The 17707-nt window shown below is 33.4% G+C and overlaps 1 protein-coding gene across 1 annotated transcript in view; it reads left to right on the top strand.

Moving 5' to 3' along the window:
- Wdr72 (WD repeat domain 72) overlaps positions 1-17707 on the top strand; it is a 209190-nt gene that overhangs the window by 103790 nt on the left and 87693 nt on the right. Inside the window, exons 15-16 of the mRNA XM_027926086.2 lie at positions 12689-13506; positions 16186-16277. Coding sequence (XP_027781887.2) covers positions 12689-13506; positions 16186-16277 — 910 coding nt within the window. The remainder of the gene's footprint in view (positions 1-12688; positions 13507-16185; positions 16278-17707) is intronic.

Genomic DNA, 17707 nt, shown 5'->3' with positions numbered 1-17707 from the left:
AACTTCACACATTGCCCCCTCAGGAGTTGCTTGTAGGGATTCTGATCCTGTCACATACTGCTGGCCTCCCAGGTTTTCTCTGAAATCTCAATGGAAGATTCTATGACCCCACAACTCTTCATTATACATGCTTGCAAAAACAAACCTTGGATGACACCAAGGTCTGCTGCAAGTGGAAGCAGTAGCCAGGACCTCTTGAATCATAGCTTCATTGACCTCTGAGTTCCTGGACAATTGAACCCAGGGAAATGAATCCCAAGAAAATAATTCTGTATATGGTCCTGTGCTAGCAAGGTAGATTTTTAGAAGCTCTCTTCTCAAAGCAGTTTTTGAAAGGAGTTTATTTATCCTTTCACACCCTAGAACCTACAGTGAATGGGGTCTTGCTGTTCCTGAGATGCCCTCCAGTCACATCAACTTTCTCTTGTCCCAGTGCAAAGTGCTAGATTTCTTTTTAAGGGCCCTAATCCCTTTAGCACCAACACTTTCATTGACTTCAACTTTATCTATGCTTCTTTTTTTTCTGATTAAATGCAAGTTTTTCAAGGCTTTCTGGTTTGATTTTTACTCCTGATTCTTTCTATAAATCTAGATAAAAGCTTCCAGCTTTACACAGGCCACAGCCAGAATGCCTTGACATTTTCTCCAACAGATTAATTAGTCCATCTTTTTTAAACTCAGCCTCCTACAAAGCCTTAGGGCGTGGATAAAATGTAGATAAGGGTTTTTTGTTCTTGTTTTTTTGCTTTGTTTTTTTTTTTTTCGAGAATGTAACATGAATGGCCTCTAGTCCACTTCCCAACAGAGTCCTTATTTCCATTTGAAACATGAGCTGAGCCTCTACTCACCACATTCCTGTTGCCATTCTAGTCTTCTAATATCCCACCAGAATTGCCCATCTAGCTCTGCTTACAGTGTTCCAAGCATTCTCTAGCCTGTTTCTCAAACATTTCTGAACTCATCCCACACACCAATTCCAAAAGCTTCTGAAAAACATTTTCAGGTCACAGCAAGGACCTATTTCTTACTAACAATTTTCTGTGTTAGTCAGCTTTTGGTTGCTGTGACAAAATATCTAAGATAATCAAGTTATAAGGAGGAAAGTTTTATTTTGGCTTATCTTTTCAGAGGTTTTAGTGCCTGGTAGCTTGGCCCCAGCATTGTGGGCCTGTGCCAAGGCAGAACAACATGGCAGAGCAGAGTTGCTCAATTCATGGCAGCCAGGAAGCAGAGGGGGCTCACTTTTATAACAGAGCCCCTCCCTGATGAGCTACTGAGCTATGAATCCATAAATAAATTAATCCCTTCATAAGATTAGGCCCTTTTGATCCAGTCACTCCCCTAAGGTCCCACCTTTGCATGCTTCTGCACTGGGGACCAAGGCTTCAACACATAGGCCTTTGGTGGACATTTAAGACAGAAACCATAATATCCCCTCATATCTTAAAAACTTCTAAAATTTGTTAATTTGTCATAATACAAAAGTTGTTACTGAAATATTTTGCAAAAATGATATAGACAGTTAACTGTGATTTCTTTTTTTACCTAGGTATCATATTTTCTACTGTTCCATGGTATAGTGTTAAAGACAGATTTTATTAGTTAGGTTAGAAATTCATCTATAACATGTACTTGCTTTTCAAAAAATGTTATTGAATTAGAAATTGTGTTATCTTGTTTCTGAAATGTATGATATAAGCTAATCATCAAATAGTTTCTCAGTAATAGTGTTCAATACATGAATGTAATGTGTTGTTGGTTGTTTTTTTTTAATCATTTCTGCCATTCCTCATTATAAAAACTTGCCGTAAATCTTTTGATGGCAACAGTGTCCCTTGAGTATAGATAAATGCTTTAGAATTCTCTTTTTTTCTTTGCATAAATTATACTTACCATGCATCAATTGTGACTTGGGGTTTTTAATTATTTAAAGTATAGAAAGAATTTCAAAATTTGGGATTAACTAGACTGTGTCCTTATAATATTTCTATTATTATTTTTCAATCTATTTATACCTAATTAGCCAGCAGTTTTTAGAACAACTCATTCTCAGGGGGTGTTCCAGCTCACCAAACTTTGTATTCATAGGGACTCAATTTTAGAGTTCTCTAATTTTGCAGTTTCTTAATTTTAGAACAGAGTTCCCTAATTCTTTTAACATAGTTTTATTAAAATATATAACCAAAGAGATAAGCATGCCCCAAACAAGATGATTGAGAACAAAAAAAAAGGTTAAGATTACCAGGAAGTAATATGTCAGATGGCATGAGTAAGGTGCAGACAGTAGAAAGTTGTTTTTCTCAGTGGTCAGAGGAATGGAGAGCACAGGTTAATCTGTGAGTTAGCAGAGTGAAGACCTGTCAAGAGGATTAAAAAATAATTTTATTTTTAAAAATGAAATCATAATTATTAAAATAATATATTTAATAGGCTAATTAAGAATTACAGTTTTTAATTGACTGCAGAATAAATTAACTTTTTAATTTTGTATTTTTCTAATTAAGCCTTAAAAAAGAATAATAGTTATTTTAGAAAAGAATTTGAAAGTTAATCAAGTTTTCCAGAGATTTCACACTCTTTATCTAACCAGAGTCCTGGGCCAGAGGCCAGACTGGCCATTCAACCCAGGAACCAAATGGAAAAGATAATCATTTATTTAATATAGTGATATCAAGAATCCTCAACTCTATCTGGGGGTACTGAAATGAGCTTCAGGGGAACAAAAGCAGGGTTCAGGAAATAAGCATAGTCCCCAGTCTTGAGGACACTGTTGTCTGGTTGATAATTATCTCAGGATTGGTCAGATGGAGTCTTGTGTTAGATAAGAAAGTTGCTGTGGCCTGGGGGTAGTTTCGGGCTCTTATCACCAGATGTTTATCCATTGGGCCTTTGTTCCTGGAATCCAGGGTGACTACAGGAGAGAATTATTCAGAGCAGAGGAAAGACTCAGAGAAAAATGCAGGCAGAGATTTCAACTTTTATCCTGTTTTTAGGCCTTCATCAGGTATCTACAGGTATTTATTTGCAGGCCCAAGAAAAGATCAGTGCTTTTAGCAAAAGCAATATTTTAATTTTTCTCACATTTATATTAAAATGCTTTTCATTTGACACTTCAGGGTTGATATTCTCAAGTTACCTGGTCACCTCTGCTGCACCCTTATTTGTCTGTGGTATTGGGTATGTATGCCTTCAGTAATTTTTTCATCACTGCTATGGGTTTAGTGAGACCCTGCATGTGTAGCAGGATTTGGTGCCTACTTTGTAACTGAATTACATCATCTGATAACCAGTCAGATCTCAACTAAAGAAGAGGCATGGCCTTTATAGTTTAAAAGGAGTTTGTGCACTCAATTTATACGCAATTGCTTCATTGGTGAATATATTCAGGTAATGATAACTTTGTCTTCTTTACACAGCTGAGTGAATATGGAATCTCATTAAATGAGTGCTTAGCTCATAAGACGCTTGTATGTCCAGAAACAACAACATTATTATATTATTGAAGCGTTAACAGTGACCAGTGTCCTCTGTAGGATAATTGAAAAAAAACACAAACTTGAAAATCCTGGCTTAGCTATTTTCCAAATGGGTCACTTTGAACAAATCATTTCACTTCTGCCTCTCACTTCCACTTTATTTAAGGAGGAGTCATATGAGACAATTTCTAAATTCTTTATTTACTAAAGTAACTAAAAATGTTTTAGCAGCTAACACCTATATGTTTTCTCACTTAGTATTTAAATATTTGTATTACGTCTCATTGCAAAAAGTCACAAGAGTGAGATATTGGTAATTTTCACCAATGGTTTTACCCAAAGTATTTTCTGATTGTGGTAGGTTGGGCAGGTCATATCCTTTTATAACAAGCTCAGTGGGGGATCCAATATGTTTTGAGAGAGAAGTTTCATCAGAACATGTTGTTATAAAGTGTATTTCTATCTTCAAAGGCAGGGAGTAAAGAGCATTTTCATCTCCAAACCAGTCTGGTTTAACCACTTTCTCCTATCTTTCTGAGTCAGGTAAGAGGAGGCACAAATAAGACATAGTGGGATAAAGGAAAAAGAAAATAAATCCATGAAGTGATACATATTTTAGTGAGTGTGTGTGTGTGTGTGTGTGTGTGTGTGTGTGTTAGATTTGTATCTTCACACCTATTATATTTTTCCTCCAAACTTTTAGTCTTTTTTATTTTTCCTTTTTATATATGTATTGGGTTGTTCTGCATTTCAATTTGTTGTCTTCAGTTTTACTTATGATTCATTCAGGGTATTTGTAGGTAGTGGAGGAATGAATTCTGCCTGATGGCCATCTGGAATCCTACTTGCAGACTTTCTGACTCAGTAGCTTTTCCCAAAGTCTGTGTCCTTCAGACAAAGAACACATGTGTGCCTCTTCCTACTCCCCACCTGCTGTCCATGTATTCACATGTAGATGTACCAGCATTATTTCACTGGGAGCCCCTCCAAAATTCAGAGTTTGGAATGAATTGCCCTTTAGCAAGTTGCCCTCTTGCTGTCTTGATTGTGGACAATTTCTCCTCTCTTGCTTAACCTGCACCTTCAGAGAGTGGCACTAAATGTGATGTTTGTTGGGGGAAGTGCAGCACCTTCTCTGTGCAAATTCACTTGGTGGGAAATGATCTGTCAGGCAATCACATAGCATGCTGCAAGCAACATGTGAACCAGTAGCTTAAAATTTATATTTAGTCCTCACATTTCTGCACTGGTCTACAGAATGATTGAATAAAATACTTTTTGCATTTCATTACTTGTTTTAAACTTTTTAAATATTAGCAAGTTTTTTAAAAAAAATATTAACAATATTGGTGAATGTTTCTAAAACACTTTTGTTAGAATGTTTTAGATATGCTTTATCATTCTGAAATTAATGTTTATATTTTATCACAACATCACTCAGTAATGATTTAGCATGCTACATTATTTTTATTTATTTATTTATTGCAGTACTAGGTATTGAACCCAGAGACACTCTACCACTGAGCTACATCTCTAGTCCTTTTTATCTTTTATTTTGAGACAGGGTCTTGCTATTTGCTTATGACTATACCAAGTTAGTGAAGCTGGCCTCAAACTTGGGATTGTCTCAGGAACAGCTAAGTAGCTGATATTACAGGTGTGTGCCACCATACCCAGCTTAGCATGCTACTTTTAAAAGAATTTTGGTTTGAGAAATGCAATATATATAGGTAAAACATAAATAAGGTAAAGAGTTTTTACAGACTTTGCTAAACATTGCTGAAAATTATGTCTGCTAAACCTATATGTAAAAACTAGAATCACTATTATAGGCATTTATTATCACTTTTCTATATGACTTATGTCCAAAATATTGGTATTTATGGTTTTAAGGTCTTTTGATAACAAGACTTTAAATATATGCTTTCTAAAATTTCAAAAAGTGATGACAAGCTAGAATTATATTAAAACAGAGCAATGTTTATACTTACAATCTAATGTACTTATTTCCGAATGAAAACCAACTTTGTTGTGTGTTGAATAAATTTGGAATAACATTTTGAATTTTGAAACAATATAAAATGTTCAGTTTCTCCTGTGGTAAGGGGACCATATTTTGAGAAAGAAATTTGGATTTTTTTATCGCAATATAGAAAACTTTTGTGGCTATATGGAGAATAGGAAGTATATCATATTGCTAAATTCACTGTTATAGTTTTGATTGTCCCAGTAATTGGAGAGATCCAGATGCTATGGCCAGAAAATATTCTAGTTTGGAGGAGTACAATTACAGAAGAGGGCAAACTCTGCCTTTTGCCCACTTGACTAACCAGTAACACAGAAGAAACCACTGCAAGTAGTTTGTGAATAGGTAAATTCCTTGTTGAAATTCCCCTTCACATATCATAATTGCTCTTAGAATAAATTTGAAACTCATTAGGGTTTATGAGACTTTATGTAACCTGGCTCCCCATCTCTTATAGTTAGCTCATTCTCTAACATTCCAATATTCTCCTCTCTAGCTAGACTGCAGGACACTGTTCATGCTCTGTACTTACGTACCTTTCCTTCCTCCAGCCATCACCCCAGGGATTGTCTCATTCCCTTGCCTGAAACACTCTTGTCTCTCACTTTCTTTTTTTTTTTTTTTTCTTTTTAGCTCATTTCTCTTAGTTTTACAAATCTCAGTTTTGGTATTACTTCGCTCAGACTTCTTCTATCCTCCAGGTCAAATGCAGGGTGTCTGCTCCCCATTCGCATAGTTGCCTATATTTGCTTTTACCCTGTTCTCATCAAGCTGTATGTTTATTCTTTTCTTCCTTCGTTGAGTGTGCAGTATGAGCTACACCAATAGAGCTGAGCCTTGCTCCCCATTGTGGTTGTGTGTATGTTACTCATAACACATCCTACATCACGGATACTCAGCAGGAACCCCTTAAATGAAGGCTGAGTATGTGCAATCCTGTGCTGGTTCCAAAGGATGAAACTGAGAATGGTGACCTCCAAGGACATGATGCAGGAGGTAGCATCTGAATTAAAGAAGATAATATGTACATATTGCCAAAATGATACATGTTGCCACATATTTTTGAGAAAGATTATAATCATCAACAGTCCTTTAGTGTCCTGATTGAAATGAGCACTCGATAGCATTTGATATTACTTTCTATTTATTAAGTATGCTAAAATTTTAGTTGAGATCAAAACTAGGACAGTATAAAATATAAACTTTTTCTCCTTTTACTTGAGACAAATGGCTTAAAAACTGTCTACCTCTAGGATATTTTTGTCTCCTTTTTTAAAAAAACATTTTGTCTCTTGAGATACAAATAATTTACTAATTAATTTTTGTTAATTCATTTTATACTTAAAATATTAGTCTTTGATTATTTGTCCTATAAACTTTATTGTTAGGCTTTTTTTGATATATATATATATATATATAATTTTTTTAAGGTACATGTTGTGATAATAAGCTTTACTTTGTTCTAACAAAAGACCTGAGATTCATTTTGGCTCATGGTTTCAGAGATTTCAGTCGATGGCTGCCTGGCTCTGTTATTTTTGGCCTTGTTGCAAGGCAAAACATGGTGGCAGGGAGCACATGGTGGAGCAAAGTTTCTTACCACATAGAAGCAAGGAGAAAGAGTGGACAGAAGGGTTCTGGGTCACACCATCCCCTTCAAGAGCACACTCCAATGACCTAACTTCCTTCCACTAGGCCCTCCTTCTAAAGGTTCCATGTCCTCCCAGTAGCACTGCAGGCTGGCAGTCAACTCTTTAGCACATAGCCTTTGAAGGACATTTAAGATCCAAACTACAGCACATGAAAAAAAAATTAGATAATCTTGTCTGTTACTGACATTTTCTTAGCAATTTTGATGACTGTTTTTAAAGTGTTTTTTTTTTTCTTTTTGGTACAGTTAATATAGGTTTTACAGAAATTTTTAAAATACCTATAATCAAAAATAGACATTAAGAAATCTGTAATTTTATAAAAAATGGGATTATACTTTTAAAAAATCTAGATATTTTCCATTGATAGTATATGTAAATTTCTTCCCATGACATTATATATTTTATAAAATCTTGTTTTTAATGGCCACATCATATTTTGTTGTGCATGCATTTAGTTAACTCTATATTGTTGGACATTTAAGTTATTTTCAGCTCATTGATATGGAAGATCCTTCAATTTGTATGATTTTATTATGTTTATAATTACTCGTTAAGATAAATTATTTTAAAGGAATTTCCACATTAAAGGATATATAATATTTTAAGGTTACTGATAGAGATTGCTAAATTGCCTGCCATAAACTAAGTACCAATTTACACACACCAAAATATATGAGAAAACTAATTTTCTCTTTCCATTTTCAAAAATAAATATTTTAATTTTTTATGTTTTTTCCAAATACAATTTTCATCTATTAATAGGCTAACAGCCTGAACATCAGTCCTAGCCAATCTCTAAAAATAATTGACACACTACTTTTGAAATCATCTTTAGGACTAATTCATACCTGAGTAAGAAGAAACTTAAGGAAATTCTTAAAGATAAAAACAAAATGGGAATACAGGTGACGACAGGTCAGGAGAATGCTGAAAAGGCATATGTTAATCCCTGGGAGTTTCTAGTTTTAATTTTAACTACGGTGATTAGAGAAAATACACAGGTCCAAGACAGTGATGGAATGTTGGAGACTGCTGCATAAATCCATGGTCCCATAAGAGGTACATATTCAGTAAAAAAGTGAACCAAAGCAAGGGCTATGATCTACAGAAAGAGAGGATGGAAATATCATTCTTTGCTGGTCCCAGTCCTGGAATGAAAAACTTTGAAGAAGAAATTTTTTTCTTACAAAGGGTCCTGGATATCTGACAGGCACAAACTAAAATCTTCTGTTAAAGAGTGTGTCTCACAGGATCCTCACTGATAACATTGAACACAAACATACACAATCCCAACCAATGTAAGCAAGAAAGCAGGAAAGCCTTAGCAGAATGGAAAAGCAGGGTAAAACAAAGATTTAGAACTCAGAATTGCAGATGCAGAAAGTAAAACAAGTATTTTTTTTAAATAAAGAATTAAAAAAATATGAATAAGAAATAATTGACTACAAAAATGACTAATTTATTTTTTAAAAGGACCAAACAGAACTTCTAGAAACTCAGTGAGTAAGGTGAGTTACTCATTTCATTAGCGACTGATGAAAAGAAAATTGGCAAACTAAAAATCAACATCTCTAGAGATTTTCCAGCATGAGACAGAGAGATGTAAAGAATCACAGGAAACATAAAGCCTCTGACAAACATCTAATTGGTGTTCCATAGGGGATGATAATATGAGGAAACAAAATATTTTAAAAGAGAAGTTTGACCATCACTCAAAAGATGAAAAATGGGAACTGTACTCAATACAATATAGGATTTGGGAAAAAAATCCTACCTAGAAGTTATGTTTTGTGGCAGAATATTAAAGACAAAAGATCTTTTTTAAAAAAAAAAAGGCAGGAAAAAAGATGAGAGACAGAATAGCACCTGACTGACCTGTCAGCTGCATCAAAGGAAGCCAAGAGACTGCAGAATAACACCTTCAAAAATACCAAAAAGAAGAGAAATCAAGCTAAAATTGTGTACTCAGCAAAACTGTCTTTCAAGAGAAACATTCTTCCATTGACTGGCTAAACAAAGTCAAAAGTTGGTCTTTTGAGAAGAATATCAAAATTGACAAATTTCTAGTAAGAAAAAAAGAGGCAATAAAAATAAAGAAAGGACTCATAGATACCACAGATTCAAATATTTGACAATCAAATAACAGACATTCTTTAGCACAATTAGAAAAACTATCAAAAGAAATTATATATGGCCTAAGTAACTGGGAGATAGATATAACTTAACAAATAGTTACAATTTGATGAATGATTTCAAATTCATATGAAAGAATAAAAAAAAAAATAGACTAAGGTAGGAGAACTTGCCCAACTAGATGTTAGGTCTTTTTCTAATACTAGTGTACAATTTCATGTTCTGTAGTAACAGATAAATCAAATGATGCCCCAGGTAATAGAGATCAGTGAGAAAAGGGCAAATTCACAATGACATTGAAACAGTCAGATATCAAAACATGAAAATTGTTACCTATGGCAAATCAAACACAAAAATGAAAAATAAAACCATTAAAGATTTAAAAAGTTGTATAAAACTATAAATTTTGAAAAAAAAATAGGTAAATATTTTATTTCCTCTGGGCAGGAAATATTAATTTAAAGAAAAACACAGGAATATAATCTTTTAGGAAAGTGTTTCCTAATTTGATAGTATTAAAAGAAGAACTCAGTGTTCATCAAAAAACACCATTAAAAATAGTTACAAGAGCCAGACGCTGTGGTGCATGCCTGTAATCCCAGCAGCTCTGGAGGCTGCAGCAAGAGGATAGTCAGTTCAATGCCAGCCTCAGCAATAGTGAGGCTCTAAGAAACTCAGTGAGACTTTGTCTCTAAATAAAATACAAACTAGGGCTGGTGATGTGGCTCAGTGGTCGAGTGCCTCTGAATTCAATCCAGTACCCATCCCCTCCAAATAGTAACAAGACAAGCTACAAATAAGGAAAAGGTATTTGGAACACTAACTAACAAAGAAATATTTCTTAGATAAATATCAAAACTACCTCGAATCAATATGAAAATAAAAGTTATAAAAGCCAAATAGGTATTTTATCAAACATAAAAGACTGATAAAATATTGGAATGGTACTCAATAGCAATAGTAAAAGCAATTAAAATCACAAGGATACCAATTTATATTCCCCATATTGACAAAAATGAGAAAGCCTATGTTGATAAGTATGTGGAGCAAAGGAAACTCATTTTACACAATGCTTCTGAGGTTACAAATTGGTGCAGCCACTGGTGCAAATTTTTTCACAAATTGGTGAAAAGAATTTGAAATAATAGCACAGAGCTGAAAGTATTCATCCTCAATATCACTCTCGAAACTTTTGCAGATGTGTCACCATGTGATTTGTATCAGAAGAATATTCACTGTGGCTTTTTAAAAAATCTGTAAAAACAACAACAAATCTTAAAAATAATTTAAATTTCCACTTAAAAGCAATAAATAACCACATAGATATATCATAAAATAGCATATGTATGCACACCAGAAACAATTGTCTCCCTGTCTGTGAAAGGTAACTATTTTCTAAACCCTATCATTTAGTTTTCTCCTATTTTTTTAAAGTATCAGGGATGAAACCATAGAGAGTTAATTCTTTTGAGTCTGATTTCTTAAGTTGACAGTATGTTGGTGAGATCTGTAGTTGGTATATATATTTTGTTGAATGTAGCAACAGTTCTTTCATTTTCATTGAATATTTTCCCATTGCATGGATGCATTATTGTATTCCCATGTGTTCTACTGTTGATGGATATTTAGTTTCTAATTTGGGATAATTATGAATAGTCATGCTACATAGTTTTGTTCATGTTTCTTTATATACAACATTTCCATTGTACATTGATAATTCTGAGAAGACTAAATAGTTGATTATATGTTATTTTGTATTAATAAATATATCTACTAAAATAATGTAAGAAATTCTCCTGAATTAACAGATAGTGAATGGTACTATCTTAATTTTACTTCCTTTGATTATTACTTGTGGTAACCACTTTTTCATATTTTAATTTTTTTGTGAATTGCTTTTGATTGTCTTTACCCATTTTTCAATTTTTATGGTACTCATTGATTTACAAAAGCTATTTATTAAAAATTATATTGGGGACTGGGGATATAGCTCAGTTGGTATATTAATCTTTGTATTATGTATTGATAGAAAAAGATACTTTTTACATTTAACTTTTTTATTGTTTATAATTTTCAATGGTCTGTTTTAAAAATTTTCTTTTTTATTATTATAAATTAAAAATATCATGACTTAAAATTTCAGAAATTCAAAACTTGAATTTCAGAGTTCAAATAGAGATAAATATCATTGTAATTCCCAATTTCAAAGTAACTGTTGTTAACATTTTGGTGCATATTCTTTGTGTCTGTATTATATATTATGTCTACATATGTGTAGATTAGTGTGTGTGTATATGTATATTTAAAATATCTTTATATTTATGCACACATATGTTTATAAGGGGATTATTTTTCTGCCTAATAGGCACCTATTTTTTTAATCAATTAACATAGCTAACACTATCATTTAAAAATATTTAAATGATATCTCATTGTATAAATATGCCATTTTTAATTCAACAAATATTTATTGAGTCTTTATAACAGCATCATTTTTTAGGCACTAGAAACAAACAATGTCTTCAAAGGTGAAGTTTAAATGCTAATGGACCAAACATAAAATATACTAATAAGTTTTTCATATAACATAAGATAATAACAAGTAGTTCGAAGAAGAACAAGTACAAGGAAGAGGATAGAGAGTGATGGGTTGGTGAGAGGTCACAGGGTACTCAAGGAAGGGGCATCATAAGTGAACAGGAATATATTGAGTATGGGAAGTCATTGCCAATTTGTGGGCAAAATCAAATGCAAGTCCCCAGGGTAAGATTTTTGGTTTTGTCTTTGAGCAAGAAATGCTCAAAAAAATCAATCTGATGTAGGTTAACATTAAGGTCATTTCTAAGTATTCAAAATTTTAAACAAAAATTGGAGAAACTGTCATGTTAAACTACTTGCTTAATGTCTGTAGGTATTCTAACTGTTGGTCTTTTTAATTTGCAAACTCATTTTTTTCTCTTGTATGTTTCTGTGACTATAATAGGAAGATTTGAGTATATATCAAAGGATGTTCATCTAGTGCCATCTTGCTCCAAAGGCCTAATTCAAATTTACTTAGAGGAAAAAAAAAAAAAAAAGCCTTTTTTAAAAGTGGAAAGGAAGAATGGGTAATAATGAGTGTAATATATTCCACTATTGTCATGTATTTAAAAAAATAAATAAATAAATAATTTTTAAAAAGGGGAAAGGAAGAATGTCACAATATAAAATGTTCAATTTAAGAAAGAATTTTTATAGCTAAGACAAAACTATTGACATGACATCTTTAGCTATACTTACTGGTTCTTTCCTTTAACTCTTACTTCATTCATATTTCCTTTTTATGACACTTTGACATCATGGAACATTTAATACAATAACTTATAAACAAGAATTTGATGTACAAATATTTTTCCCCTTAGGTTGCTGATGCTAAGTCTTTCCCAACACCTTTTAATGTCTTGCCTGTGAAAACAAAATGGAGTAACGTTGGCTTTCATATTCTTCTATTTGATCTTGAAAACCTTGTTAAACTTTTGCTGCCGACTCCACTCAGTGCTGCTGACCCTTCCAATTCATTCTATGGTAGTGAAATCTTGAGGAGAGCCAAGAGCACAGTAGAGAAGAAGACCCTGACAATAAAAAGAAATAAAACTGCTAGTGGTTCTCTCTCAGCAGAGGCCCAAGCCAAGCCTCTCATTGATGGCCTGATCCAAGGAAACAATGCTATCAAATTCATACAAGAAAATGATGATATTAAAAGGCAGAAGAAAACAAAGAGCTCCAAGAAGAAGCATACCAAAGCATCAAGAAAAGTTGATGCCAACCTCACAATAGACACTGCTAAATTGTTTCTGTCCTGCCTTTTGCCATGGGGAGTGGATAAAGAACTAGATAATCTCTGCATTAATCATCTCAATATTTTAAAGCTTCAGGGTCCTGTTTCCTTAGGGCTTGCTTCAAATGAAGACCACTTCTCATTGATGCTGCCAGGTTGGGATTTATGCAATGCTGAAATGAAGAAAGAGTACTCGAGAGTAAATTTGTTTTCCAGAAAAGTTTTGGACTTGTCAAATAAATACACAGCCACTCTTCCAAATCATGTTGGAACACCAAGAGGACTGGAAAATAATTGTGATTCTTTGGAGGAGTCAAATACTATAGTTTATTTATTGAGCAGACTCTTTTTAGTTAATAAGTTAGTCAACATGCCTTCAGAACTGGCCTGTGATTTTGACAGGTAAGACATGCCTAAAGATTTTGACTATTCTAATTTGGGATATTTGAAAAAATATTATTTGCAATATTCAGCTCTCTAGTGTTTCTTTCTTCCTAATGATGGTAGTAGATATGCAAAAACTTATTTGGTTTAAAACACAATTAAGGAAATCTTATTAATCCTTTGGGATTGGAGGATAATTTGCCAATACATGTATATATTTTAAAATTACTTCATTCAACAAATATCCATTGTACTCAAAATATGTGTGAGGAAAGTCATAATGTTAAATGTTTAAGCAGTAGGTAGGTAGGTGAGTATATATATATATATATATATATATATATATATATATATATATATATTCAAATCAATTATACACGATATGAATTAAGTATGAGCAAACCATATGTAAATAAATGCTTATGAAGATATATATTATCAGGAATAGAAAAATTTGAAAATTTTATATATCAAATCATATCATTAAATTTATGTTTCAGCATGATAAAATAGAAGAGGTTCTCCACTAATTAATTATAGAAAGTACAATTTAGTAACAACATAGCTATTGTTTCTTGAGTGTTGAACATTTGCTAGTCATTATGTAATCCCTTTACATACATTGTTTCATTTACTGTGCACATCAAAGCTGGGCTGTTAGTAGTTTTGTTTTGCTCATTGTAGGGATAGGGATAATGAGGCTCATAGAAAGTGTTGAGCCCAAGGTTAATTCAGCTTCTGAGAGGTAGGACAGGCTAAGCACCAGAGCAGTCTTCCAGCTTCTCCAGTACTAACTGCATCTCTGCATCTCTGTGTTTTCCTTTTCAGTGTAGTTTTCACAGTCTGTTGTTACAGAACCTAGTTTAGTTCACCAAGTGCTTATTTATTAAACTATATTCTTAGCACTGGACTAGAGAAAAAATTTAAAATGAACTTATGATTTGGGTAGGGACTCATTCAAATGATAAACATGTTATACATGAAACAAAGAAAACACTGAAACAGAGGAAAGGCTTAAGGAAAAACATTGGTTATGTGAATAAGTAGGTCATGTGGTTGGAGTAGAGAGAGCAGAGTGGGATGAATCCATCAGAAGGCTTTTCTAGAGGAGATGCTGTTTGCATTGCCCGTGACATGGTAAATTTTCCATGACGTTTCTATTCTTTGACAAGAGATCAGTTCAACATGTATCTGCAAGGCACAGTGTAATAGAGGCCTTGCTCTCAGTGAACCCATAGACTGGTGAAAGTTTAAATGAATTCTATCAGATTCACCATTATGCTTTTTTCCATTGTAATGTTTCCATGTTACAAGACTTTTAATTTTCAGTTTGTTGGTTCTAATAATAGAAAACAAAAGATTGGTAAAATTGTGATTCATATATGCAATTTTCTCTATTTACTGTGTTCATTTTAAATGCCTAAATCTTTTTTTAATTATTATTTTGAATAGTCTTTTTTTTCCCTTAACTTTTCTGTTATTAAGATTATATAACACCAAACTATGGTGGAAAAAAAAATGCAATGGCCCTGGAATCTGAAAACCTAGAACTGAATGCTGATTTTCTTGTCATACCAGCTGTGTAACTTTGGGCTGGTCACTTAGACTTTTGGGGCTTTTTTTCCCCTCATTTGCAAAATGAATTGGGTAGGAAGATTATTCCTAAGATTTCTTCAAATTCTTAAAAACTTGAGCTGCAAACAATTTTGTCTGCTTATTATAGTTTCACAGAGCAGATGAAAGAGTTGGTTACTATCTTCACTCTGAGTTTGTTCATGAAATAGAATATAGGATGGAGAGGATGTATTTCATGTCCTGCAGGAGAATTTATGGGCTTTCAGCATGCCTTTCATTGAATGGCCTTTAAATTGTTGCCAGATATTAGTTGATTCCTTAAAGCCTTCTTCTAGACCTCTGGATATAGCTCTCTGATAGAGAACTTACCTAGCAGGCATGAGGCCCTGCATTCCATCACCCACCCCTGCAAAAAAAAAAAAAAATTTCCACCAAAAATAAACCTTATAGAATGGAGTATCAGAATTAATTATGAACTGTTTCTCTAAGTCAGTCACCCCAAATTTGATCAGCTATTGGAGTGTTGGAGCCTGAACAATTTTTTTTTTTTTAAATTACAAAAATATATATTGAATTTGTTATATCAAATCCTTCAACAATCCTTTCAACAAATTTTGCCACTTCTCTAACATTTTATTGTGGTTGTGAAGTTGAGAAATCATTGTACACTTAACAAAGGGTACATGATTTAAATAAATTTAAGGAAATAGCTCATTATGAGAACATCCCTAATAGTATCTAAAGATCCCCATAATTTAAACTCAGACCTAGGTTAAAGTCTGCCGGTAACTGGGGAGGAATTTTTGACAGATGTCAACATATAAGATTCAAATGTTTGTTGCAATAGCCAGAAGTCATTTCCTTAAGTAGCAAGGTTCGTCTTATAAAAGTAGGTCACAAATAATCCTGGTTAACTAAGATTTGCAATTCAATTGGGATTAATATTTTAGTCAGAAATGAGAATCACAAAAGAGATTAATATGGAAGATATTCCTAAAAATAATCTGTGTTCAGTTCCCAAATTTGCTAATGTGTTCGTGTACTCACATCTTCAATTTATTTTCTCAAATTATTTTTCGTAGCCTTTCAATAATATTCTGTATATACTTTTTTTCCCAACAGATTCTTCAAAACAGAATCTATACATAATAAGGTGAAAAGTCCTGGGAATGATATTTTGCATATTTCAAGCTTCTATGGTTACTTAAGAAATGGTAAGGAAGTTACAGGCATGGATATGATCAGATTTATTTTTTTCCTATGAAATAATATTTTGTAACTAAATGGCATCGGTAAAATTAGTAACATTGCATAAAATATAGATTTCACAAATGATCTTTGAAATACCTAAAAGTTTGAAACTTTCAGCAAAGAAAATTTTTGGATATTAAATTAAGGTCACATGTGATTTATTGGAAGGTTTATTTTGCATCGATATCTTTACTACTGAATGATTATTAGAGAATTTTATTGCTATTTCTTCTGTGTAAAACTCTTATATGCTTCTGAGTAACAATCTCAGTGTTTAGATTTTCTTTTGGTGCCAAATGATGCTCCTTTATCTCAATAAATGGTAGTTGTCACTCCAGTTGTTCAGGCCAAGAACTTTGATATCATTTTTACTTTCCCTGTCTCTCATATCCCACATCCACAATTTTAGTCATCGTGTTGGTTCCACCTTCTGAATACATCCCAGAATCCTGCTGCTTCTCACCACCTCCATGACCACTCACTCCACTAGTGTGAGCCTTCATCCTTCTTGCCTGGATGACCTTAGCAGATTCCCCATCACCTCTCTGATCCTATTCTTTGCTCATACCCTCCATTCCCAATTAAGCAGCCATTTCGATCTAACTCAGAATCTCCTTTCTCTACATACAGCCTTCCAGTGACTTTTTTAAATAAAAATCACAGTCCTTCCCAGAGCTCACAAGGCCATAAGGCCCCATTTGACCTGGCCACTGTATCCACACCATCACATACTCATCACCTAGTTAAACTCAGTTACACCTACTCTCACCTTTTTATTCTTAAACCAAATACAACAAGCAGTACCTTTTGTGTTGGCTGTACCTTTGCACAGAATGTTCTTTATCCAGATATCTGTATGGATCAACCTACCCTCCCTCCACTCACCTTGACCTTTAAGGCTTCTCAGATGCCACTTAGTCAACAAAGGTGCCAAAGGTGCTTCCTTAGCCCTCCCTAACTCTTTTTTTCTTGTACTATTTAAAACCTTTTCACTGTCACTTTTTCTATTTGTCATCTGCTGCCTGCTATTGAAATGTAAGTTTGATGGGGGTTACACTTTTAGGATAGTTTTATTCACTGTTATGTCCCCAGTTCCTCAAACAATGAGGAGGAGAATTTAAACAAGCACTTTTTGAATTAGTGGATGAATAAAACTAGTGACTGAATAAAATTAAGGGATAAGTAGTAAATAAAACAATGGCTTGGGAAATAAATGAAATAAATGACTGAGGTTCAAGATCCAACTCTTTCGCTTACTATTTACTCCTTTAAAAACTTTATTTGCTACATTTTGAAAGTGACAATAAGTTTTCAGACTTGATATGCATGTTCTTTCTAAAGTTGTATAGTGCCTGACCTGTTTAATGGATTTACTTGAACATTGGTGCACAGA

The sequence above is a fragment of the Marmota flaviventris genome, chromosome 2, assembly GCF_047511675.1.
Source record: "Marmota flaviventris isolate mMarFla1 chromosome 2, mMarFla1.hap1, whole genome shotgun sequence".
In the NCBI taxonomy this organism is placed as follows: domain Eukaryota; kingdom Metazoa; phylum Chordata; class Mammalia; order Rodentia; family Sciuridae; genus Marmota; species Marmota flaviventris.
This window is presented reverse-complemented; position numbering and strand designations above follow the sequence as displayed.